Raw genomic sequence first — 25,578 nt, 5'->3', positions numbered from 1 at the left:
ATCAAAAATGTGTCCCCACTTTATTTCAAGTACAGACAACATTCTGACCACAAAACAGGGTTCAAATCTTCCTGGAACCATTCTGGAAGTCAACCTGGAAACAAAACTTTGAATTTAACACAAATACAATAAAAATAAAACAAAATACAAGGGATGATCATTGACATTTTATAATACACACAGCCTTTGTGTGTAGGTGTGTGCACGTGTGCATGCACAGTGGGTCCCATGAAACAGAGCCTTCACACACAAAGGGAGTGTTCCAAGGCGACAGTCCGCCAGCACTTCAGTTTATTTCGACCTTAAATCCAGTTATATCTTGCATAAAAAGTCATTGGTAAATGTTCTAGGATTTACAACAGCAAGCACTAATGTAACCGATAATTTCTTTTGAAAGATCTATACTAAAAAATATTTACAATACTGAGAAACAGCTGGATTTAGTCACAACATTTTCTGATGCAATAAAATTTGGCCGAAAGAAGCATTCATATTTGACAACTGAATGAAGTAAAACTGTTACTCAAACCCCAAAAGCTTTGCACCAGTAACCTCTCAATCTTCCTTGTTCCTCATAGTACAAGTACCTAACTATTGGTGAAAATATGTCATACAAAGGTGCCATGAACAAAGAGTAACCATAGATTATCATACCAGACTGAAGATATCGCAATCAGAGCTTTATTGTTACAAGACAGTATTCCACCATTATCAACATTTGGGATACTTGACTAGTCTACTGAGGAAGTCCGTTCCAAGGACATAAAACCTCTCGAGATCTTGACATCAAATAGCAAACTTAACTTCCGCAGAAACAATGATACTGACAGTTTATCTTGGATGAAAAAGAAGAGGCTTAAGATTAGTGCTTACAGCCTTTGAGTGCTGTGTGGTATCACTCAGACAACATCTGCTGAATGACAGAAACAAAAACAGCAACCAAGTGCTTAAAAGTAATATGACATCCTGCAGCAGGTCAGTAGTGAACTCCTCAAGAAGCAACCACTTTCTACTGGCTTCCCATATGAACCCAGAAGCGTAGGACTTGGGAAAGTCTTAGAAACGAAACACTCTGCATACTACAAAAAAGTTTGTTCATGAGTGTGTTTCATGTAAATTAGGTGCAGGAGTGGCTGTGTGGTAAGTAGCTTGCTTACCAAACACACAGTTCCGGGTTCAGTCCCACTGCGTGGCATCTTGGGCAAATGTCTACTATAGCCTCAGGTCGACCTAAGCCTTGTGAGTGGATTTGGTAGACGGAAACTGAAAGAAGCCTGTCGTATATATGTATATATATATGTGTGTGTGTGTGTGTGTGTGTGTGTGTGTGTATGTTTGTCTCCCCAACATCGCTTGACAACCGATGCTGGTGTGTTTACGTCCCCGTTACTTAGCGGTTCGGCAAAAGAGACCGATAGGATAAGTACAAGGCTTACAAAGAATAAGTCTTGGGGTCGACTTGCTCAACTAAAAGGCGGTGCTCCAGCATGATCACAGTCAAATGACTGAAACAAGTAAAAGAGAGAAGATAATATTGGTTTCACGTTTTGGCAAAAGGCCAGTAATTTCAAAGGAGTGGGGTAAATTGCTTACATCGACCCCCCAGTGCTCGACTGGTACTTATGAAAGGATGAAAGGCGAAGTTAGAATTTAAAGTGAGAACTTGGGCGATATTTGAACTCAGAACATAAAGACAAATGAAATGCCACTAAGCATCTGCCTGGTGTGCTAATGATTCTGCCAGCTTGCTGCCTTGAAGAGGATGATAATATTAACAAGAAATGTTAAATATTCGAGCGAGGTCGTAGCCAGTGCCACTGGACTGGCTCCTGTGCTGGTGGCACGTAAAAAGCACCATTTGGGTGTGGCCATTGCCAGTACCACCAAACTGGCCTTTGTAAAAGCACCCACTACACTCTCGGAGTGGTTGGTGTTAGGAAGGGCATCCAGCTGTAGAAACTCTGCCAGATCAGATTGGAGCCTGGTTCGCCAGACCTCAGTGAAATCGTCCAACCCATGCTAGCATGGAAAGCGGACATTAAATGATGATGGTGTAGCCTCACTTGAACTTGTGACTCTTAAATGACATCAAGCCTTGAAAGTTATGCTCTTGCAATTCTAGAACTAGAGAAGACGAGAATATATCTAAGCAAATGAGGGAGTGAAAACCTTAAACTCCAAAGGTGCGACTGTAAATGTCAATTACGTCACTCTTTTGGAGAACATAATTCATATGATCAGCTGTTGCCCAAAAGTTTCATCAAGATACTACCTTCATGATGTTGAAACAATATACAATGCCATCTGGGATAAATATAAATAACATCTGTTATTGAATACATACATATCAACTCAAGGTATATTAGTGAAACATTTCCATCAAAGCTTCTACTAGTGATAAAGTTATTTGGGACAGAAAGAAAAAAAAAATTATGCATAGTCACAGAGATCAGCTGCTCTGCAGATGTGAATATCTCAAATACACTGGGGAAAAAAATATCGATGGACAACTGCTTTGCAGCCTTCAGCTCTGCTCCCCTGATTATAAATCCACACTTATACCAATAATTATTGGTACACTTGCTTATGCTAGAAAATGTTTAAGTAATCTAGAGAAACTAAGATTTTCAATCTGATATACACTTTACAAATACAATCTGCAAGTGGAATAGTAAAGATATGCAAGACTTTTCTAAAGTGTGCAACATATAACATTTATCATTGTTATCCATTTTCCAGTGACAGAACTTTGTTTTCCTAGTCAGAAAAATTTTAATAAATAAATTTAATGTTTTATGAAAATAAGTTTGTAACTGCTATAACACATATTTCACTTTACTATGTGTTTTGAGTACTCATTTTGTTTTACCACATTATATATATATATATATACACACACACACACACACACATATATATATATATATACTTTTTTTTTTTTTACTTTATCCCAACAACCCCACAAACAAAAGGTTAGAAGGTAAAAAAGAAAAAGAAACATCAATGCCATTCCTGAAGAATTTGAACCCAGATACCCTGCAGCACTGAACAAGAGTGTACCATTTGTGCCACAACTTGATGTACTGTAGTACAATTCCTTCATAAATATGGTTAATAATGGTTTCGAGTTTCTTTACTTAGAGATAAAAAGTTCTAGAAGAGTCAGAGCAAGGTCTTTTTAATAAATAAGATATGGCCTTCATGGTTTAGCAAATGACAAACAACAAAATGTGAGTGCCTCACCTCAATATCTTCAATTATCTGTGGGTACAATGATCTGTAGAATTTGTGGTCTTTTGGTGTTTCACAGTATTTTGGTCTAAATAAGTATTGACCCCTGAAACACATTGAAGGACTATTGACTTTAAGTATAGGTAGAGACAGGAGAGAGGGTGAAGAGGGGAGGGAAAAGGGTGGGAGAAAGATAGGAAATATAGAACAGAGGTGGGGGAGGGAGTAGGAAGAGGAGGGATGGAACATATGGGAGAGGGGCTGGAAAAAAATCAGGCAACTAGAGAGAGAGAGAGAGAGTCACATACAGAGAGAGTGAGTCATCTACAAATAGAGAGAGGAAAGAGTCAGAGAAAATGAACCACAGAGAGAGAGAGACAGAAAGAAGGAAGGAAGGAAGGAGTGAGAGAAGAAAATACAGAGAGTGAGACAAAGAAATGTGTGTGTGTGTGTGTGTGTGTATATATATATATATATATATATATATATATATATATATATATATATATATATAGAGAGAGAGAGAGAGAGAGAGAGAGAGAGAGAGAGTGTGTGTGTGTGTGTGAGAGAGCTAGACAAATAAAACAGAGTGTGTGTGTGTGTGTGTGTGTGTGTACACGCGAAACGGAAAGAAGAGTGTGAGTCAAATACAAATACAAAGAGAGAAAGAAAGAAGTAAATTACAGAAAGAGAGAAAAAGAGAAAGCGCTAAGGGGTAGGGAAAGAACCAGTTGACTACAGAAAAGGAGATTTAACAGAAGAAAGTAATGACATGGGGAACATGTCCCAGGGTTGCCTACTGCATGAAGAACATAGCGTTAAGTGTGAAGGAAGAAAGGTCAACAGAGCAAAAAGATGGTTTACTCACCAGCCTCGTCTTTCAGCCAAGCCTCTCCACAGTGTGTCTGTCCGTACCATTCTTTCAATTAATTTCTTCCATAACATACCTTCAGATATAACTCGGTACCATTCTTTACAAACAAGTTCTGCCGAACATAAACTCTTCGCATCCAAATATGTGAGAATGTTTTCTGCTATGTGATCGAGTCCTTTGCCTAAACAAACAAACAAACAAACATAAACACTGAACATAGCAACAATGGTCTTTTAGAAAAAAACAAGACAGTAGGGTAATAATACAAAAACACCCAGAAGAAAGCTACCGCTACAAGATTAGAAAAAAAAAAAAAAAAGACAATAGGCGCAGGAGTGGCTGTGTGGTAAGTAGCTTGCTTACCAACCACAGGGTTCCGGGTTCAGTCCCACTGCGTGGCATCTTGGGCAAGTGTCTTCTGCTATAGCCCCAGGCTGACCAATACCTTGTAAGTGGATTTGGTAGACGGAAACTGAAAGAAGCCCGTCGTATATATGTATATATACGTATGCGTGTGTGTGTGTGTGTGTGTGTGTGTGTGTGTGTGTGTGTTTGTCCCCCTAGCATTGCTTGACAACCGATGCTGGTGTGTTTACGTCCCCGTCACTTAGCAGTTCGGCAAAAGAGACCGATAGAATAAGTACTGGGCTTACAAAGAATAAGTCCCGGGGTCGATTTGCTCGACTAAAGGCAGTGCTCCAGCATGGCCACAGTCAAATGACTGAAACAAGTAAAAGAGTAATAGTTATTTAGGAAGATCTCTGTAAGGGTTAAGCTATGTATTTCTGTTGGTGCTGTTGTCAAACCATAGATCAACCACGATAGGGTGAACTTGGGATCAAAGGCATTCTAGCTACATAGTCTTTGATTCAAGCACCATCTGACCGTGGCCGGTGCCAGCGCCGCCTTGACTGGCTTCCGTGCCGGTGGCACGTAAAAAGCACCAACAGATCGTGGCCGTTTCCAGCCTTGCCTGGCATGTAAAAAGCACCCACTACACTCACTGAGTGGTTGGCATTAGGAAGGGCATCCAGCTGTAGAAACACTGCCAGATCAGACTAGAGTTTGGTGCAGCCTCCATGGCTTACCAGACCCCGGTCGAACCGTCCAACCCATGCTAGCATGAAAAGCGGACGTTAAACAATGATGATGATGCGGAATGGTAGTCAACAGAATGATTTGAACATTGAACTAAATAGTTTGCAGTTTATGTTTTTTTCTTCTTTCTGTTCATTTTCTCTTCAAATCCCACAAATGTTGACACTGCTTTGCTTTCTCCTGTGGTTCAGAGAGGGTGTCAGTCAACTCAGAGTAGTAATCAAATACTAGTATCGATTTAAAAGCTGATCTATGCCAACATACAATAGATTGGCATCATACAGTAGAGCCCTGAATTTCTTAAATCATTTCTAAAACCCCAATAATTTTAACAACCATTCTTGTTGGACCAGCTAAATTAAGCCAAAGTCCAACGGCAGCCCTAGGCCTTGGCAAACTATGCTATACAGGCTACAGGGCACTGGCCAAGTATATTTACCAAAATTACCTACGTCTGGAAGTACTCAAGAACTAAAACTATTACAAAAGTAGGAAACAGAGACAGATAAGGAGACAATTTGGATCTTTTCGGTTTGAACGGCAGTTTTTTAAAATAATTTCCATGTAACTAAACACTTTTAAACTTTGTATACTGGTAGAATGTGTTTATAAAACATCTTTTTCTCTTGGCTTTGAGAAAATTCTATGGTTTGTAAGATATTTGTTGTTTTTCTTCTTCAATTTCAACCAATCACTGACGTCCATTGCGGTAAAAAAAACTTTCTGTGCCGTATGAATATGTCCCTCGTTTAAGAAATAGATTGTGTTTATTTACATTTGTGAAGAAGAAAAAGATACCCTTCCCCCCACCCCTAACCTCCCCTAACTAACCCTAACACAGATTGAAATGCAATAGATCGATACTAGGGTCATAATTATGGGTGACAATTTCATATGACACTGCTAGGAAAAACTGCCGTTCAAACCGAAAAGATCCGATAATTTTTATTCAACAGTGGGAAATGACTAGTTGACTGTGTATAGCATTGTATTAAATACCTTAACGATTAAGATTTGGTAACCAAAACTACAAATATTTATGTGGTTAAGATATGGTGAATGACAACTTAATTTTTTTTTTTTTAAATGTACATAATTGAAAATAAGGACCCTTAGAGAAATTTTTAAAACTTTAAAATTTTGAAAAAAAAACAAATTTCCAGAGGAAGGTCTCCCATCCGGAAGCAAAATACTGACCAGGTAAGGCCGAAATAAAATCTCTCTGCAACATAGGTTTAAGGAATGTGTTGATCTGACCATGTTGATAATGACACATGCGGGAACAGAGTAGCTGTACAAATTCCACCTGGTCATGTTCACACCACTGTTCAAAGTATGCTAAACAGATATCACGGTCTTTTAAGTATTGTGAGGAGGGCTCTTGTGTTTTCTTGGAAATACTTTCAACATTTGCAGCACTTTCGACCTATAACCAGAAAAGAGAAAAAAAAAGCATTTTAGTAAAATATATTTTTCGTTAGCTACAAGAACAATTTTTAAAGAATAAGATTGTGATAATGGGTTTTATTTAATGCAAGGTATTACTGGTATTTTAATGAGCCAATGATAGAGCTTCTATATCACTGCTCAACCTACGAAAAATAGTGAACAAATCCTTAAATCACACCATACAATATGTTCTTTGGGTGAAGCAATCCTTGATAACCCTAACAAAGCTGAAACAGTCACAACTAGAATGGCTTTGATAAGTTATTTGGATCAAGATTAACTGAATGGTAACTATATTTTTATATACTTTATTTTTGTATCTGGTTAATATCATCATCGTCGTCGTTTAACGTCTGCTTTCTATGCTAGCATGGGTTGGATGGTTCAACTGGGGTCTGGGAAGCCAGAAGGCTGCACCAGGCCCAGTCTGATCTGGCAGTGTTTCTACAGCTTGATGTCCTTCCTAACGCCAACCACTCCATGAGTGTAGTGGGTGCTTTTTACGTGCCACCGGCACGGAGGCCAGTCGGGTCGGTCGCCAGTTTTTATAAAAACTTAATGGTAACTATATTTTTATTCATAAACGTATTTTGCTAGGGATAAAATACCCCACCTCAAATAAAAGAATCTAAAAACAAACAAAAAAAACCCAGATTATAATGAATTCCAGTGTTAAGAGAAGCCCAGTCCGTGTTGACAACAACAACAAAATGGATTCTTTCAGCAAAGACATGTTACCATGTAGCAGTGAAACACATAGAAATTAAAGTAGACAGCCTGCGAGGATTATGGCAACTGTGTAGTATACACTTATTGGATGTATAATTATATGACAATGAAGGTCGGGGATTTAGAAGGACTTGATAAACAATCACAGTGATGGTAGAGAACAAGCAGAGACTGGAGAAGACTATCAGAGGGAAACAGAGCAGATACTGCATGGTTGTGAAGGTGGAGGACTTTCAGCTGGGAGAAGAGGCTGAAGGAGTTGTTTATCCTTAAGTGAACCCTAAACAAACAGACCTATGATCAAAGGCATTGCAGCTATGACCATACAGTTGTTTCATACATCAAGGATTACACCACTGTTCAATGTTTCTATTTTCAAAATGGTAAGAGAGTAGAGATTTGGTAGCTATTTCTAGCAGGTTGAGTGGCCATATAAAGGTTTCCCCACGCTGGCCTAAGACTGAAGGTTGTACACATCAGAGGTAACATGCCTTATATAAAGATAGAGACCTACAGTGACAATGATACCAATATGTGCAGAGAGATGTGATGCACATATCAGCAACTAAATAATTACAGCAATAAGGCATTCCTGAGGTGTTGAACTTATCGTTAAGCCTCTGATATTTCCATCAAATCTGTTTCATTGGCTTTCAAGAACTTAACTGGTAGTAATATTAACAGTACTGAACTGCACTGTCTCTCTATGTCATCCAAAAACTAAGGCTTTGGTTTCACTTGTGCTACATTCCAGGAAAATGAGGTTAGATAATTCTCTCCAGATCTTCCTTGATCATGGTTAAGAGGTATAAAATCTAAGAAAAATAAGGAATTCTGCCAAAATATAAAGTCATTATGAGTGAGAGGTGTCAAGGAAGCATTAATGTCAAGGAAACATCATTAAACACAAAAAACATTTGTGTTGACAGGGTCTTAAACCTATTTCTTTATTACCCACAAGGGGCTAAACACAGAGGGGACAAACAAGGACAGACATAGGTATTAAGTCGATTACATCGACCCCAGTGCGTAACTGGTACTTAATTTATCGACCCCGAAAGAAGGAAAGGCAAAGTCGACCTCGGCGGAATTTGAACTCACAACGTAACGCAGACGAAATACCGCTAAGCATTTCGCCCGGTGTGCTAACGTTTCTGCCAGCTCGCCGCCTTAAGACAGAGTCTTAAACTCTTTAGCATTTAAACTGATCGTATCCAACAAAAACAGTCTACCTGTTTTATGCCCAAGCCAGCCAGATCTAGCCTCTCACGCACGCTCTACAATGTCATTCTAAAAATAATCACGTTATCAAAATCTCGAAGCCACAAGATAATGCAGGATTAATTCAAAACAATGTAGATAAATAAGCACAGCATTTAACAAAAATCCAAATGCTAAGCAGTGAAGTTTCAGTCAAAATTAACTTTATAATAAATCTGACCCTATTCTCAGTACTGAGATTTTCAATAGATAAATGTTCTATTATTTATACTAATAGGCACAGGCATAGCTGTGTGGTAAGAAGCTTGCTTCCCAACCACATGGTTCTGGGTTCAGTCCCACTGCATGGCACCTTGGGCAAGTGTCTTCTACTATAGTTTCAAGCCAACCAAAGTTTTGTGAATGGACTTGGTAGATGGAAACTGAAAGAAGCCCATCATATATGTGTGTCTGTCTGTCTGTCTGTCCTTCCATCGCTGCCTGACAGCTGGTGTTGGTGTGTTTATGACCCTGTAACTTAACAGTTCAGCAAAAGAGACTGCTGATAGAATAAGTACTAGACTTAACTCCTGCGGTCAATTTGTTGAACTAAACCCTTCAAGGCATTGCTCCAGAATGGCTGCAGTCAAATGACCGAAACAAATAAAACAACTTCAATTCAACATTTAAACTCTAAATATTAAATGAAAGAGAGCTTTTGTACAGTCTCGAATAAAATAAAATTATCAACATTAAAAGATGAGGGGGGCTCTGAACAGTCTGTCAATTTGCCAGAAATAGCAATAAAATCTCTCAAATCACACACGACTGTCTTTAAAAAAAAAAAAAGGAAGGACATTAAAGTAGCACAAAAACACACTAGCTGAATAAAAGACAGTGTTGTCATGGCTGGAACAACTACTCTCAAGTCGAAAGGATTAAGATAAGCTCTCACATTTAATATAGTGTGTTGGAAACACCTATAATCTGCAGAGATTCTGCAGGGTTAATCTGTTAACAAAAAAAAAAAAGGCGCAGGAGTGGCTGTGTGGTAAGTAGCTTGCTAACCAACCACATGGTTCCGGGTTCAGTCCCACTGTGTGGCACCTTGGGCAAGTGTCTCCAGCTATAGCCCTGGGCCGACCAATGCCTCGAGTGGATTTGGTAGACGGAAACTGCAAGAAGCCTGTCGTATATATGTATGTGTGTGTGTGTTTGTGTGCCCGTGTTTGTCCCCTTAGCATTGCTTGACAACCGATGCTGGTGTGTTTAAGTCCCCTTCACTTAGTGGTTCAGCAAAAAGAGACCAATAGAATAAGTCCCGGGGTCAATTTGCTCGCCTAAAGGCAGTGCTCCAGCATGGCTGCAGTCAAATGACTGAAACAAGTAAAAGAAAAGAAAGAAAGAAAAAGGCAAGGGGGTAACTAACTTGATATTTTGAAAATGTAGAAAATACGAAGATAAATCTGATCTTTAAGCCAACTGGTGAAAGCAGATATGTTTCAGCATTATTAGACCTCTTTAGCAAAAAATATGCATATTTTGTCTCCAAATATAGTTAATCCCAATTGATTACTGTTTTTTCAACTCACAACATTAATTGTATTTATATTTTGTATTCAGAATACTTCCCTAAGGAAATTTCCCTCACAATTTATAGGATTAAGGAAGGGGCTCATCAGGAACCGAAGTATCTTACAATTGATGCTACAGTTATTTCCACAAGATATGCATACATATGTGTTATCGTACCCATGCCAATGCTACATAAATGCACTCATGCCAGTGGCATGTCAAAAGCACCCAGCACAGTCTGGCGTTAGGAAGGGCATCCAGCTGTAGAAACCACACCACACCACAACAGAATCTGGACAGCTCCCTGCTAGCCGGTTCCCTGTCAAATCGTCAAACCCATGCCAGCATAGAAAGAGGACGTTAAATGATGATGATGATGATGCTGCACATACAGCTTCTCCATACAACACCATAAAATGCTCAATGCAGAGAGAGAGAGAGAGAGTATTTCTTTATTCACCATAAGGTTGAGAAAAAGAGGGGACAAAACAAACGTTGGGGGTCAGGGTATCGAATGAGACGAAACGTATGAATAAACAAACACTTAAAATATGGCTGTGTGGTAAGTAGCTTGCTAACCAACCACATGGTTCCGGGTTCAGTCCCACTGTGTGGCATCTTGGGCAAGTGTCTTCTGCTATAGCCCAGGCCAACCAATGCCTTGTGAGTGGATTTGGTAGACGGAAACTGAAAGAAGCCCATCATATATATGTATATATATATATGTATGTGTATGTTTGTGTGTCTGTGTTTGTCCCCCTAGCATTGCTTGACAACCAATGCTGGTGTGTTTACGTCCCCGTCACTTAGCAGTTCGGCAAAAGAGACCGATAGAATAAGTACTGGGCTTACAAAAAATAAGTCCCGGGGTCGATTTGCTCGACTAAAGGCGGTGCTCCAGCATGGCCGCAGTCAAATGACTGAAACAAGTAAATGAGAATGAGTGAATAACAAAAAATGAAGAGGAGGATGCGGTTGACCCCACAAACCACATACTCACACTGAAGACTTTGATTTCTACTTTTTTTACATTCTCGATTAAACAGGTTCTTTCACTCGCAACATACTTGCTATAGACTTCCATCTTTTACGAAACACACTTTGCGACAGGCATTTCTTCTCCAGCCTTATTTCTCGTTAGAGAGAGAGAGGGAGGAGGAGAGATAAAGGTATGGTGGTGGAGGGGGGTGGATAAGAGCAACGCAAAACAATTTACAAGTAGCCAGCCTCATACCGAGATGAACTGCACTTACCCCGTATCATCTACCTTACAACTGCTGTCAAGCTCAGTCATCACAGACCAAGGGGCAGGCTAACTAAAACATTTAAACATTTCAATATAGTAGACAACAGCACCAGAAAAATCTCTGCATTTTTATTGGTTCAACCATCAATTTTTAACTTGTTCTCAATTAAGGAAGTCAATGATGAGACCAAACTGGTTTTAAATTACCTCTTTCATTCCATTTGGATTCTGAATATGCATGTGCATAAATGTAGCAGGAATGTGTGCATATATATATATATATATATATGACGTGCATGTGATATGATCATATTCAGAGCAGGGTGGGGACATGAGGTGTAAAATTTCATGGTGATAAGGTACATGATGAGGTGTAAAATTTCATGGTGATAAGTAAATACATGCCTCTGTGAAAGTGTTTATGTAAGGAGTGTAAACGGAAGAGCGTGCGAGTGAACACGAGTAAATGGTGTAAATGAGTGAGTAAACGCTCAAATATGTCAGTGCATGAATGAGTGTGAATGTGTGCACGAGTGTGTGGATTCCATTTTACTATGGCTTAGAGCAGGGCCTCTCAAACAGCACTCCACAGTACAATGGTGTACTTCAAGGGCAACCTGAGTGTGACTACTACAGATTTTCCAAAATAGAATTTTAAGGACTTTGGAAAACCCATGCTGAAGCGTGAGCATCTCAGGACAATATTCGTAACAGTCACAAGAATGGTTAATAAAACAATGTACGCAATAGTTTTATATATTATATATACATATATAATGGCACAGGAGTGGCTGTGTGGTAAGTAGCTTGCTTACCAACCACATGGTTCCGGGCTCAGTCTCACTGCGTGGCACCTTGGGCAAGTGTCTTCTATAGCCTTGGGCCGACCAAAGCCTTGTGAATGGATTTGGCAGACGGAGACTGAAAGAAGCCTGTGTGTGTGTGTGTGTGTGTGTGTGTGTGTGTGTGTGTGTGTGTGTGTGTGTATAAAATTTTCCATGCAAAGTTCGTTAATTTTATTCATTTTTACATCTGTTTTTTTTTTCCAAAATGGGAGGGGTTAGAAGAGCATAGTGAAATCCAAAAGATTGAAAACCACTGGTTGAGAAGATGAGAAACAACAAACCATGGCCATTTTTGGAAGCAACTAAGATTGGTGGAAAGAGGCAGTGCTCAAACCAACGAACACTCACTCAAATGCTTACAATGGAATGGACTCTGCTAAATGCACTACAAAAGTGGTTTAAGGATGAATATACAGCTGCAACAGTGTGCTGTTACACAAGGTACTCAGAGAAACTGGTGTACAGAATGATGCATTACAAAACGCACATCACAGTATACCATGTATATACATATGGTATACACACAAAACAATATGAAGACAGCCAACCAATTATGTATTCACATGCACACCCATACATGTAAATAGATATACAAAAAATATTAAATACATGTTATTAGAAATATTGAATTTCTAAATGTCTCAGAGACATGAGCGGTGGTGGAGCAGTATAGTGGTCGTATACGGTCAACTCAATGTGACAGTCCCGTAACGGAATTACACCACCGCCATTTAGCCCTAGGAAACATCGACGTCTCCTGTCGGCTATGATACATTTTCTGTGTCTTTGTATTTGTAAAGGGGAGGCAATCACCCCCCGCAAGCCGGGACAAGGCACCTGAAGACATAGGTTTCTGAGTCTATTGCTCGTCGTCAGTCCAGGGTAGCCAGTCTCGCTCGCTGAGATGACTGCAACCTCTTCGCAAATATATACTATTTTCAGTAAAATTTATTTACTGATCACCGAAATTAGAAATATTGAATGTTTACACATAAAATGGTCCAACTTACACAGAATAGAAATATCAGGAATTAAATTATTCAACCCCTTTAATTCCTGACATCATTTCTATTCTGTGTAAATCAGACCTTTTTTTATATGCAAACACATTTTTTATATTAAATTTATTTAATATTTTTTGTATATTGTCTTGCCGAACTTGCTTGTCCTTACCTTTACTCCTCTACCCGCTCAAGTTTAAATTTCTTGAGCACTACAAAGTGAATTCTCTACGAAGAATACCTGTCTCTAATCTATAAACTATATATTACACATGTACACAGGAATGTAAACATGTACACATATAAACATACATGTGTGTGCATACTTATGGTGTATACACAAATATACATACACACAGAGTGAGCATTTGTCTTATACAATTCTTTGAATTTTTCTTATCTGCATAGGCGTAGGATTGGCTGTGTGGTAAGTAGCTTGCTTACCAACCACATGGTTCCGGGTTCAGTACCACTGCGTGGCACCTTGGGCAAGTGTCTTCTACTATAGCCTCGGGCCGACCAAAGCCTTGTGAGTGGATTTGGTAGACGGAAACTGAAAGAAGCCCGTCGCGCACGCGTGCGTGTCCATGTGTGTGTATGCTTAGATCCACATATTTCAATCAGTTTCATTTACAACCATTATCAAGTCTCATTCCTGAATGTGTATATGGATATAATCCCAGACTGTACACACTGGTGACTGCTTGGGTAAGAACTATCTTTAATTAAGCAATAGAAGTTTCTGGATTAAATCTAACGTAAGAGTTACACACACATCAAGGAATCAGACACATGGTGATTGGAAATTAAACCAACTGAAACATAGTGAATTATATAAAAAAAAAAAATACTCTGGAGATCAAATTAACAATGAGGAAAAATGTAATTTAAATAGGATGGGCCATAAGTAACATAGGAGTTTAAAATAACAATTCAAATTTTGTAATAAACACAATGAAAACAAATTTTATTGAGTATGAGTATTCAGTGGGTTTGGCCATTGGGCTGTTGCCATGCTATTGCACTGCCTTTTAAGGTCAAGCCAGTTACATCAATACCAGGACTTATTTTATTGATCCTGGAGTATGAAAAGCAAAGCGGACTTAAGCTAACAATGTAAAGTGTGTGCGAGCGACAGAGAGAGAGAGAGAGTGTGTGTGTGTGTGTGGTAGAATTTGGTGTATAACAGGATATTCAAAAGTGGTTGTAAAAACTGGTGTTTGTGTAACAAATACATATACAATAGAGAATTAGTAACAGGTTATACACACACACACATATATACAGGATACACAAGCATTACATCATAAAGCCTAAAATTTCCCCCCCCAAAAAATGGTATGTTTTTTAATCTTCACAAAATAAAAAAACTTTGAATCTAAGGTCCAAACGAAGGTAAGAACAGCAATGAGAGAAAACACAATCTAATGTTTATACAAGCCAAAATTGAAGGACACTCCAGCGCTTGCTCTTTCTCTCTCCCCGGGCCATAATATTTACAAGTGAAGATGACTGGCTGACTGACAAACAACAATGACTCACAGAAATGAGGAAATACAGACTAGATTCAGCAGCAGGTGAAACTCCAGACAACAATTAGGAGGGAGTGTCACATAGCACTATAGACCTATGACCACCCTGTCCTCCCTCTCCAACCCCCGCACCCACCCCACCCCAAATGCAACTAGAACTGCGTTATCTAACATGCCCATGTTTAGCCCTTTAGTGTTTAAACGGGCCACATCCGGCCCAAATATTCTGTGTTTTACATTTCAACTGGCCATATCTAGCCTCTCGCACCTAACCTACATTGACATTCTAAAAATAAATATTCACATAGGCGCAGGAGTGGCTGTGTGGTAAGTAGCTTGCTAACCAGCCACATGGTTCCGGGTTCAGTCCCACTGCGTGACATCTTGGGCAAGTGTCTTCTGCTATAGCCCCGGGCCGACCAATGCCTTGTGAGTGGATTTGGTAGACGGACACTGAAAGAAGCCTGTCGTATATATGTATATATATATATATATATATGTATGTGTGTTTGTGTGTCTGTGTTTGTCCCTCTAGCATTGCTTGACAACCGATGCTGTTGTGTTTACGTCCCCGTTACTTAGCGGTTCGGCAAAAGAGACCGATAGAATAAGTACTGGGCTTACAAAAAGAATAAGTCCCAGGGTCGATTTGCTCAACTAAAGGCGGTGCTCCAGCATGGCCGCAGTCAAATGACTGAAACAAGTAAAGAGAGTAAAAGAGTACATCATTGAGATTTCAAGCTATGAGATAATGCATGATTAATTCAAAACAACTTGAGTGAAAAAGTATTGCATTTAACAGAGTAACCTGAACATTAAAGGGTTTAAAGATGGTCGGGTTTGATATGTGCGAGAGGGATGTAATTGCCATTACTTGCAAGTTAAGTGACCACATAGAAGCTGCTTTGATATTTAGTAGAAATGTTTAATTGGCAGGGTGGGGGTGGGGGCAACAGAGTAAAAAGAATACTCTCATTTGTCTTCATTTCCAGCTATTTAATAATTGGAAAGACGATATGGTGTCCTGAATGGCAAGATGATCTTTTGAGACAGTGCCGAGATGGGAGAAATATAACCAAGCCAACAGAAGCCATGCAGGTGTCGTAATATGAATCTCGTCCTAAACAGACATTCAAAGAGAACGTCCTCTAAGCATTTACAATTATTTCTCTCCATGTGGTGGCGATGGATCTGTTCTTTGGCGATGAGGATTCAGTTGTTCAAATCAGCTAGATTACCCACTGCAGAATTAACATGAGCATTCTGGGCATGTGTAATATAAATATTCCGGAACCGGGTTCAGTCCCACTGCGTGGCACCTTGAACAAGTGTCTTCTGCTATAGCCCTGGGCCGACCAATGCCTTGTGAGTTGATTTGGTAGATGGAAACTGAAAGAAGCCTGTCGTATATATGTATGTATATATATATATATATATATATATATATATATGTATGTGTACATGTGTTTGTGTGTCTCCCTAGCATTGCTTGACAACCGATGCTGGTGTGTTTACGTCCCCGTCACTTAGTGGTTCAGCAAAAGAGACCGATAGAATAAGTACTGGGCTTACAAAGAATAAGTCCTGGGGTCGATTTGCTTGACTAAAGGCGGTGCTCCAGCATGGCCGCAGTCAAATGACTGAAACAAGTAAAAGAGTAAAAGAGAGAGTACTCAATGTAATTCTCAAGTAGAATCAGCATGACCGTTTGACGAGGCTGTTCTTTTTTGAATTATAGGTACATACCAACCAAACAGCCTTCAATACCGTTTCCAGTAACCCAATTTCACTTCCAGGGAATGGGTCAACACAAGGCTTATCTTTATATATAAAAGTGAAGTTGTGTGTCTGTCTCCTACGATTTAGATTCCTAACTACTCCCACATTTTGTGGTGCAGTTTAACCAAAACTGGATATCTTATAGTCGTGATTCATATCGAGCCCTTCTGAGTATTAGCGCGCGTCTACAATGAGTCTACAATTTAAAAAAAAATTTACCATAATTTTTTTCCATTTTAATGCATTTTTTCCCTATTATATAAGGGAAGTAACTCTCTAAAAATGTCTACGATGAGTCAACGATTTTTAAAAAAATTTACCATAATTTTTTTCCCATTTTTAATGCATTTTTTTGCTATTTTTTGGCTATATCTCTCTAAAAATGCATATATAGTTATTTCCCTTACAAACCCGAGCAACACCGGGCGATACTGCTTGCTAGTAGTAAATGCAAGGCTATAGCAAAGCAAACTTCTTAACCATTCGGCTATATTATACCTACTTTCTCCCCGAAAAAAAAGAAAAAAAAAGCCACGGTGCAAACAATTTCACACCAGTTCCGTCTTAGGGCCAATGATGGTAAACTCCACCTATTGAGATAAATGAACCAACTGGATCCCTTCCAAGCAATACAGAGGAATGTAAAATCGAAGAAATGTGACTATATACCCTGCTCCTCAGTCAAAATTTGTAGCTCATGCTGAGCATGTAGTTAAACTGCCCTGTTGCTTTTAAATTATATCCTTTTTCTCAATTATGTCCCTGTTATGCCTAATTGGTGTAATTACCGAGCAATTTAAAACATTTTTAGTCTGTCCTAATATACTGTGAAACATAAATCTGTCTTACCTCATTCCTCATATAGTTGTCTGCAGCCCCCCCCCCTTTTATATTCTTTATATTCTTTTACTTGTTTCAGTCATTTGACTGCGGCCATGCTGGAGCACCGCCTTTAGTCGAGCAAATCGACCCCGGGACTTATTCTTTTGTAAGCCCAGTACTTATTCTATCGGTCTGTTTTGCCAAACCGCTAAGTAACGGGGACATAAACACACCAGCATCGGTTGTCAAGCAATGCTAGGGGGACAAACACAGACACATAAACACACACATATATACGACAGGCTTCTTTCAGTTTCCGTCTACCAAATCCACTCACAAGGCATTGGTCGGCCCGGGGCTATAGCAGAAGACACTTGCCCAAGATGACACGCAGTGGGACTGAACCCAGAACCATGTGATTGGTTAGCAAGCTACTTACCACACAGCCATATATATATATTTTTTGTAGTATGTTTATTGTAATTTAAATACACATGAATAGGCCCTAGTGGCAAATATCACCATTACAAAGCAAGCTGGCAGAATTGTTAGCACACCAGACAATGTGCTAAGCAGCATTTCTTCCAGCTCTATCTTTGCAGTATCAATAAAATAAATACCAGTTGGACACTGGGGGTCGATGTAATCAACTAGCTCTCTCCCCACAAAATTTCAGGCCTCGTGCCAGTAGAGGATAGGATTTTAGGAGCTGGATTGGCAAAAATGTTACAGCAACCAACAAATATACTTTGAGTGTCTCTTGTAGTTCATTACATTTTGTGTTCAGATCCCACCAAGGTCAACTTTGCATTTCATCCCCCCAGAGTCAAAAATAAATAAATAAATAAAAAGTCAAATACTGAGATCAATGGGCTCAACTAATCCCCTTCCCTCAAAATACCAATCTTACCCCTGAATTAGAAGCATTATTATATCTGAGTTCAAATTCTGCCAAGATCAATTTTGCTTTTCTTCCTGTCCAGGCTGGATATTTTAACTGTTTAGGAGTTGAATTTTCTAAGATTGATAATATCAGAATTGAGACAAATGAAGGAAGAATGGGGAAAATGTATAACGAACTCTCATCCCTGTATTCAAGTACAATTTCAGATTTTTTTTTTCTCTCATTAGTCAGTCTTTCCAAAATAGATAAATGAATTATTAGTTTTGTGAGGAAGACCATCAAAGCCAAGCTCACATGATACAACTTAAGATCAGCTGTGTCCCGTTATCCTACGACCCCTTCAGTAGTTGTACAAAAACTCCCACGGTTTACTGTCAGGTCACTCTTGTGCACTACTAAGTACAACCTGGAGCATGGTCAGGTTATCGGTGGCTAAATCAGCAACCCCACCAAGTTTGCTTCGTAAGGAGGGTGGATTATTGGACATTCTGCAGGATAAAAAACCAAAACCTGACCAAGAGCAGAACTCCAGAGAGCCAAAGGCCATCCAATATTGTGTTAAAGCAAAAAGGGAAAGGGGATGACTCTCCTGTACGTGCAAAGATCAATGGAATGAAAGGGAGTTACAAGGGTGAGATGATGATTCAGGGATAATCCCTTGAAAGGAGCTCTCATGATCCACGTTTTTGTATTCACTGATTGAAAGGAGGAATAATGCAACTGAATCAAGCACCAGGGTTGGGTGTGAAAGTCAAATATACCGTAAATCTAGACTGGTTGGAATTGGTTGTTCAACTATGTCAAAAGAAAGGTAGAAGAGTCCAGTTTGCTGGACATTGTTGTAGAGCTGAAAACGAGGTAATTTCTACTCTTCTCCTCTGGAAGCCATCTGCTCGCGATACCAGAGGGCGCACACTCTCCTACCCTGATGTAATCTCCAGGGATACAAGCATCCAGCAACAGGACCTCCGTAATGCTATGATGGACCGTGAAGTCTGGCCTGACATAGTAAATTCCATTGTCTTGACCACGGTCGAACAATGATGATGATGATGTCAAAAGATGATGATCATCATCATCATTTACTATGGGAAGCTGTATGTCCTCTACAACTTATATTTACTGTGGAGACCCAAGTGACCATGACCATCGACACAGAAGATTAATTCAGCAAGCAACACTAGTACTAATTAACAGCCACTGATGTGGTGGGGACGTAGAAGTTCAGGACTCAAAATCTCAATACACTTACAACAACTAGCCCTTAGTTCTAGCATCATAGACTTTACTTAAATGGGACCAATCCACTCAGATGCAAGCATAGACATTTTACACGGAGATTCCTGGCCATCAGGCAATCAGTGTACAAGCTTGGCTTGCAGTGAAATCATGTTCTACCTCTTAACTTCACTATCGTATAATAGCACTAGGTTCAGCATTAGTTTCACCCGAGGAACTGCAGCAAGGTTATCACAAACTTTCTGTACTATCCTAGGCTTTATCAAGATCTATTCTACATTATTCACTTTCGAACCTGGGTTCTCATTCCTAAGCTATTTTTCGATATTATTATTAAGTCACTGCCTGGAATTGAACTCGGAATCTTGGGGTTAGTAGCCTGCACTCTTAACCACTACGCCATATTATTTTAAATAATAATTTTAAAATAAGACAGAGAACACAGCTGGAAAATAGGAAAACTAAAAGAAGCAGCACATATGCTAGGACACAGCAACCTCCTAAGTAGATCGAGTGCAGACATGAATAGTATATGGAAACCGGTATTAAGGAAGGACAGGAAAATAGATTTATAAGCCCTAAAAATTCACTCCATAATTGCCCACAGGCATACAGCATAGTGGTTAAGAGCGCAGGCTATTAACCCCAAGATTCCGAGTTCGATTCCAGGCAGTGACCTGAACAACAACAACATTGAAAAATACCTTACGAATGAGAACCCAGGTTCAAAATTTCCCCCAAGACACCTGATGAAGGCTGGAGGGTATATCAGCCGAAACGTGTTAAGAACAAACAAGATGAGGACAAATATCCGTCAAATGTAAAATAATATACATAATTCCTCATCTCTTAAATATAGACCTGTAAGATCTATTCTCTTAGCTTTGGTTTGCAGGGCTTTTTTTTTTACAAGTGGTAACGGACAAAGAAGGTACTAAGTATATATGTACAGATACACAGTGGTTATTTAAAAAAAAAAATTTTAAAAACCAACCCATTTAAATTCTCTACCTTTTCTATAGGCTATTTCAGCTAGCACACACAATTTTACAAAAAGAATTCTTCAAGCACTCCCGGATTAAAAGCATAACACTCTATAGAGCATGTGATTTAATTCTATATAAGAAAATATTTCTAGCATCAATCTAAAACAAATATAATTGTTACAACCCTTAGAAACATGTGAGCCAAACAAAAATGTTTTTACAACAAGACATAAAATACTCATACAGATTTCATTCATTTATGTTTTACGATGCGTCATGTAATTTTTTTTCAAACACTAACTGCCAAGTTTAGACCTCCAGATGACATGATTTATTCGTAGATATTATGCAAAGTATAAACCTAAGACACAGGAGTCTAACTATGCCAAAGGTAATGAGCACAAATTCTGAAGCATTTTGGTGGTTATGCAAAAATGTTCCCTTTGGAAATTTACAAATACTAACCTGGAAAATTATTTTAAGCAGGGCTAAAAATACTTTCTCGCATAGAATGAATTTGTCTTAGACTAGTCAGCAAACACTTTAAAATAACTTCATTTTTAATATTTTTATTTTATTGTAACTATATGTGTACATGAGAGAGTGTGTGTGTAATTTTAGTGCCTAACAGCTTTTTCTTATGTCAGGATTTGAAATTTGGAAAATTATTCTAAGATTCTATACTGGAGCTTAACCCTTTTGTTACTGTATTTATTTTGAGATGCTCTGTTTTTCTTTCAATTAGTTTTAAATATGATAAAGAATTTAGTAAAATAACTTAGTTATCATTAAGCTAGTGTTAGGAAAATAAATTGTTTCTAAGGTTTGGTGGAAGATTTTAATTCAAAACTTATGGAAACAAGACATTTGTACTCAGAGCCAGAGTCGGTTTCAGCCGGGTTGGTATCGAAAGGGTTAAGCAAAAAATATATTTGAATATTAAAATACTTATAAAGGCTTTATTTTTATTTTTTTTCTCTCTCAGAAAGAGAACAAAATCCTGTTTTGTTTTTTTTGGTTTAATAGATACAAAAAAAATAGGGCGTTACTTTTAGATCAACTTTTATAAGTATTATGCATACCCTACATTACTGGGTTTGGTCAATCAGAGCTGACCTGGGGGGGGAGAAAGACAGAGAGAGAGAGAGAGAGAGAGAAGAGAGAGAGAGAGAGAAGAGAGAGAGAGAGAGAAAGAGAGAGAATGAGAGAGAAGAGGGAGATAAGAGAGAGAGCAGAAGCAATAAAATTTACAGATAGTTGAACATGGACCTGTTCTGCTTTATGTCAGTTGTAATATCTGTTACTACACCAACACATACATGTCACATAGGGATCACTTGTGTCTCCTTATCTTTAGTTTCCAGCTTCCAATTATTTCCATTTTAACCTTATCCCAGTCATCCCCTTAGCTAGTTCATCAAGGTCAGATTTCTCATAGGCCTCACATAGGCCGTTGTTAATTCTCAGACAGCCTTGCTCGACCACACCCATGATCAAAGTGAATCGAGGCCATTTGCCTAAGTGTCCTATCTTAAAATGGTAGGGTGTGTGTGTGAGGCGAGATATTTGGTTGCTATTCCAAGCCAAAATGAATAGCTTTAGAAGTTTCCTAGTCACTGATGTTGCTGCTACTGTATAAATTTAGCAAAATTCTTAACTCTCTTTATACTCTTTTACTTCTTTCAGTCATTTGACTGCGGCCACGCTGGAGCACCGCCTTTAGTCAAGCAAATCGACCCCGGGACTTATTCTTTGTAAGCCCAGTACTTATCCTATCGGTCTCTTTTGCCGAACCGCTAAGTGATGGTGACGTAAACACACCAGCATCGGTTGTCAAGCAATGCTAGGGGGACAAACACAGACACACAAACACACACGCATATATATATATATATATATATATATATATATATATATATATATATATATATATACACATATATACGACAGGCTTCTTTCAGTTTCCGTCTACCAAATCCACTCACAAGGCATTGGTCGGCCCAGGGCTATAGCAGAAGACACTTGCCCAAGATGCCACGCAGTGGGACTGAACCCGGAACCATGTGGTTGGTTAGCAAGCTACTTACCACACAGCCACTCCTGCGCCTTTTTTTGTTTTGTTTTTTTTTTTGTTTTGTTTTTTTTGTTTTTTTTTTGTTTGTTTTTTTTCCATTTGAAGTTTCAAAATTTATTCAGTGATTTTTGCACCAGAACAATATCTCATTCTTTTTTTTACCAGTTTCAACCATTGGACTGCGGAAACACTGGAGCACAACCTTCAAGCACCAATTTCAACAACCCTAGATCTTAGTCTGCTATTCATTTTATCCACATCTATTAGCAAATTGTTTAAGTTCATCTGAGTTATGTCCCTTTACGAACATTATTTTCATAAAGTTTTTACGCCAATAAACAAACACAAGTTCACGTTTCATTCAGAGAGGTCATTGGCATAGAATCTTCTATGATAGAATCAAACTAAACTGCATAATTGTGAAGCAAACGCCTTGGACTCACAACAATACCTGGCTATATTTCATTAATGAAATTTGATATCACTGATTATATGTCAGTCCTTCATAACACTCATTCATGATACAGTGAAATGGATTATCAAAAACCAGATCAGAAATGGATAACAAAATAGACTCGGTGACCTGGCAGAACCGTTAGCACACCGGGCGAAATGTGTAGCCGTATTTTGTCTGCTGTTACGTTCTGGGTTCAAATTCCGCCGAGGTCGACTATGCCTTTCATCCTTTCGGGGTCGATAAAGTAAGTACCATTTAAGCACTGGGGTCAATGTAATCAACTTAATCCGTTTGTCTGTCCTTGTTTGTCCCCTCTGTGTTTAGCCCCTTGCGGGTAGTAAAGAAATAGGTATTTCGCCCATCGCTACGTTCTGGGTTCAAATTCCGCCGAGGTCGACTTTGCCTTTCATCCTTTCGGGGTCGATAAATTAAGTACCATTTAAGCACTGGGGTCGATGTAATCAACTTAATCTGTTTGTCTGTCCTTGTTTGTCCCCTCTGTGTTTAGCCCCTTGTGGGTAGTAAAGAAATAGGTATTTCGCCCGTCGCTACGTTCTGAGTTCAAATTCCTCCGAGGTCGACTTTGCCTTTCATCCTTTCAAGGTCGATAAACTAAGTACCAGTTACGCACTGGGGGTCGATGTTAACTTAATCCGTTTGTCTGTCCTTGTTTGTCCCCTGTGTTTAGCCCCTTGTGGGTAGTAAAGAAATAAATTAACAGGAGCAGGCACAACTGTGTAGTTAGAAACTTGCTTTGCAAACCACAGTTTTGGCTCAATCTCACAGCACAGCACATTGGTCAAGTAGCTTCTGTTATAGCCCTAGGCCAACCAATGCCTTGTGAGTGGATTCGGTAGGTAGACAGAAACTGTGTCGAAGCCCATCGTGTATGTGTCTGTGCTTGACCCCACCACTGCTTGACAACTATGTTGGTTTGTTTACATCCCCATAACTTAGCTGCTAAGCAAAAGAGACAAATAGAATAAGCACCCAGCTTTAAAAAAAAAAGCACTGGGTTTGATGTGTTCAACTAAACTCTTCAAGGCAGTGCTCCAGTATGACCGTAAAATCCAGTGACTGAAACAAGATAAAAGGTAAAGGCGACAGCAAAAAAAAAAAAAAGGGATTGTTTTTTTTTTTTGTCTTCTTTGTTTTCCTATTTTTACGCTGTCATTTCTCTGTTTGAATAGATGGGAAGTGTTTGTTGAAGCAACTGAATTCAGAGTAAACCACTCAGTCATGAAGTGGGGTGTGGAACCTGTTTTTCCATTAATCAAGCAAATTGAAACAAGCACGGTTTGTATAGCAAGAGTGAGGGTGTGTACCGGCATGTCTGTATTATGCGCATGGATTGTGTGATGACACAGGTATGACTAAATGCTCAACAAGTTCACTTAGCAATCACAGGGTCCCTGGTTCAATCCACTTACTAAGGTCAATCCAGACCTTTAAAAGTACTCGGGGAGATGAAAACCACATACATGGCAGTTCAGCAGGTAGCTGTGAGCAATCACAGGGTCCCTGGTTCAATCCACTTACTAAGGTCAATCCAGACCTTTAAAAGTACTCGGGGAGACGAAAACTAGATACATGGCAGTTCAGCAGGTAGCTGTGAGCAATCACAGGGTCCCTGGTTCAATCCACTTACTAAGGTCAATCCAGACCTTTAAAAGTACTCGGGGAGATGAAAACTACATACATGGCAGTTCAGCAGGTAGCTGTGAACAATCACAGGGTCCCTGGTTCAATCTACTTACTAAGGTCAATCCAGACCTTTAAAAGTACTCGGGGAGATGAAAACTACATACATGGCAGTTCAGCAGGTAGCTGTGAACAATCACAGGGTCCCTGGTTCAATCTACTTACTAAGGTCAATCCAGACCTTTAAAAGTACTCGGGGAGATGAAAACCACATACATGGCAGTTCAGCAGGTAGCTGTGAGCAATCACAGGGTCCCTGGTTCAATCCACTTACTAAGGTCAATCCAGACCTTTAAAAGTACTCGGGGAGATGAAAACCACATACATGGCAGTTCAGCAGGTAGCTGTGAACAATCACAGGGTCCCTGGTTCAATCCACTTACTAAGGTCAATCCAGACCTTTAAAAGTACTCGGGGAGATGAAAACTACATACATGGCAGTTCAGCAGGTAGCTGTGAGCAATCACAGGGTCCCTGGTTCAATCCACTTACTAAGGTCAATCCAGACCTTTAAAAGTACTCGGGGAGATGAAAACCACATACATGGCAGTTCAGCAGGTAGCTGTGAGCAATCACAGGGTCCCTGGTTCAATCCACTTACTAAGGTCAATCCAGACCTTTAAAAGTACTCGGAGAGATGAAAACTACATACATGGCAGTTCAGCAGGTAGCTGTGAACAATCACAGGGTCCCTGGTTCAATCTACTTACTAAGGTCAATCCAGACCTTTAAAAGTACTCGGGGAGATGAAAACTACATACATGGCAGTTCAGCAGGTAGCTGTGATCGTTCCTGCCCAATCAAAAGAAATTAAACCACTGCTGTTATTTGCTGTT

General features: G+C 39.3%; 1 protein-coding gene across 4 annotated transcripts in view; it reads right to left on the bottom strand.

Moving 5' to 3' along the window:
* Positions 1–25,578, bottom strand: part of LOC115218865 (F-box/WD repeat-containing protein 1A) — a 147,244-nt gene that overhangs the window by 50,514 nt on the left and 71,152 nt on the right. For 2 of the 4 annotated variants that reach the window (XM_029788822.2, XM_029788819.2), the window contains exons 2-4: positions 6,401–6,629; positions 4,100–4,286; positions 3,244–3,355 (exon numbers count right to left, since the gene is read on the bottom strand). In XM_029788822.2, the coding sequence (XP_029644682.1) occupies positions 3,244–3,355; positions 4,100–4,286; positions 6,401–6,629 (528 nt within the window). The remainder of the gene's footprint in view (positions 1–3,243; positions 3,356–4,099; positions 4,287–6,400; positions 6,630–25,578) is intronic. The other 2 variants (XM_029788823.2, XM_029788820.2) reach the window with 1 other exon arrangement.

This window comes from Octopus sinensis, linkage group LG14, assembly GCF_006345805.1.
Source record: "Octopus sinensis linkage group LG14, ASM634580v1, whole genome shotgun sequence".
Taxonomy (NCBI): domain Eukaryota; kingdom Metazoa; phylum Mollusca; class Cephalopoda; order Octopoda; family Octopodidae; genus Octopus; species Octopus sinensis.
This window is presented reverse-complemented; position numbering and strand designations above follow the sequence as displayed.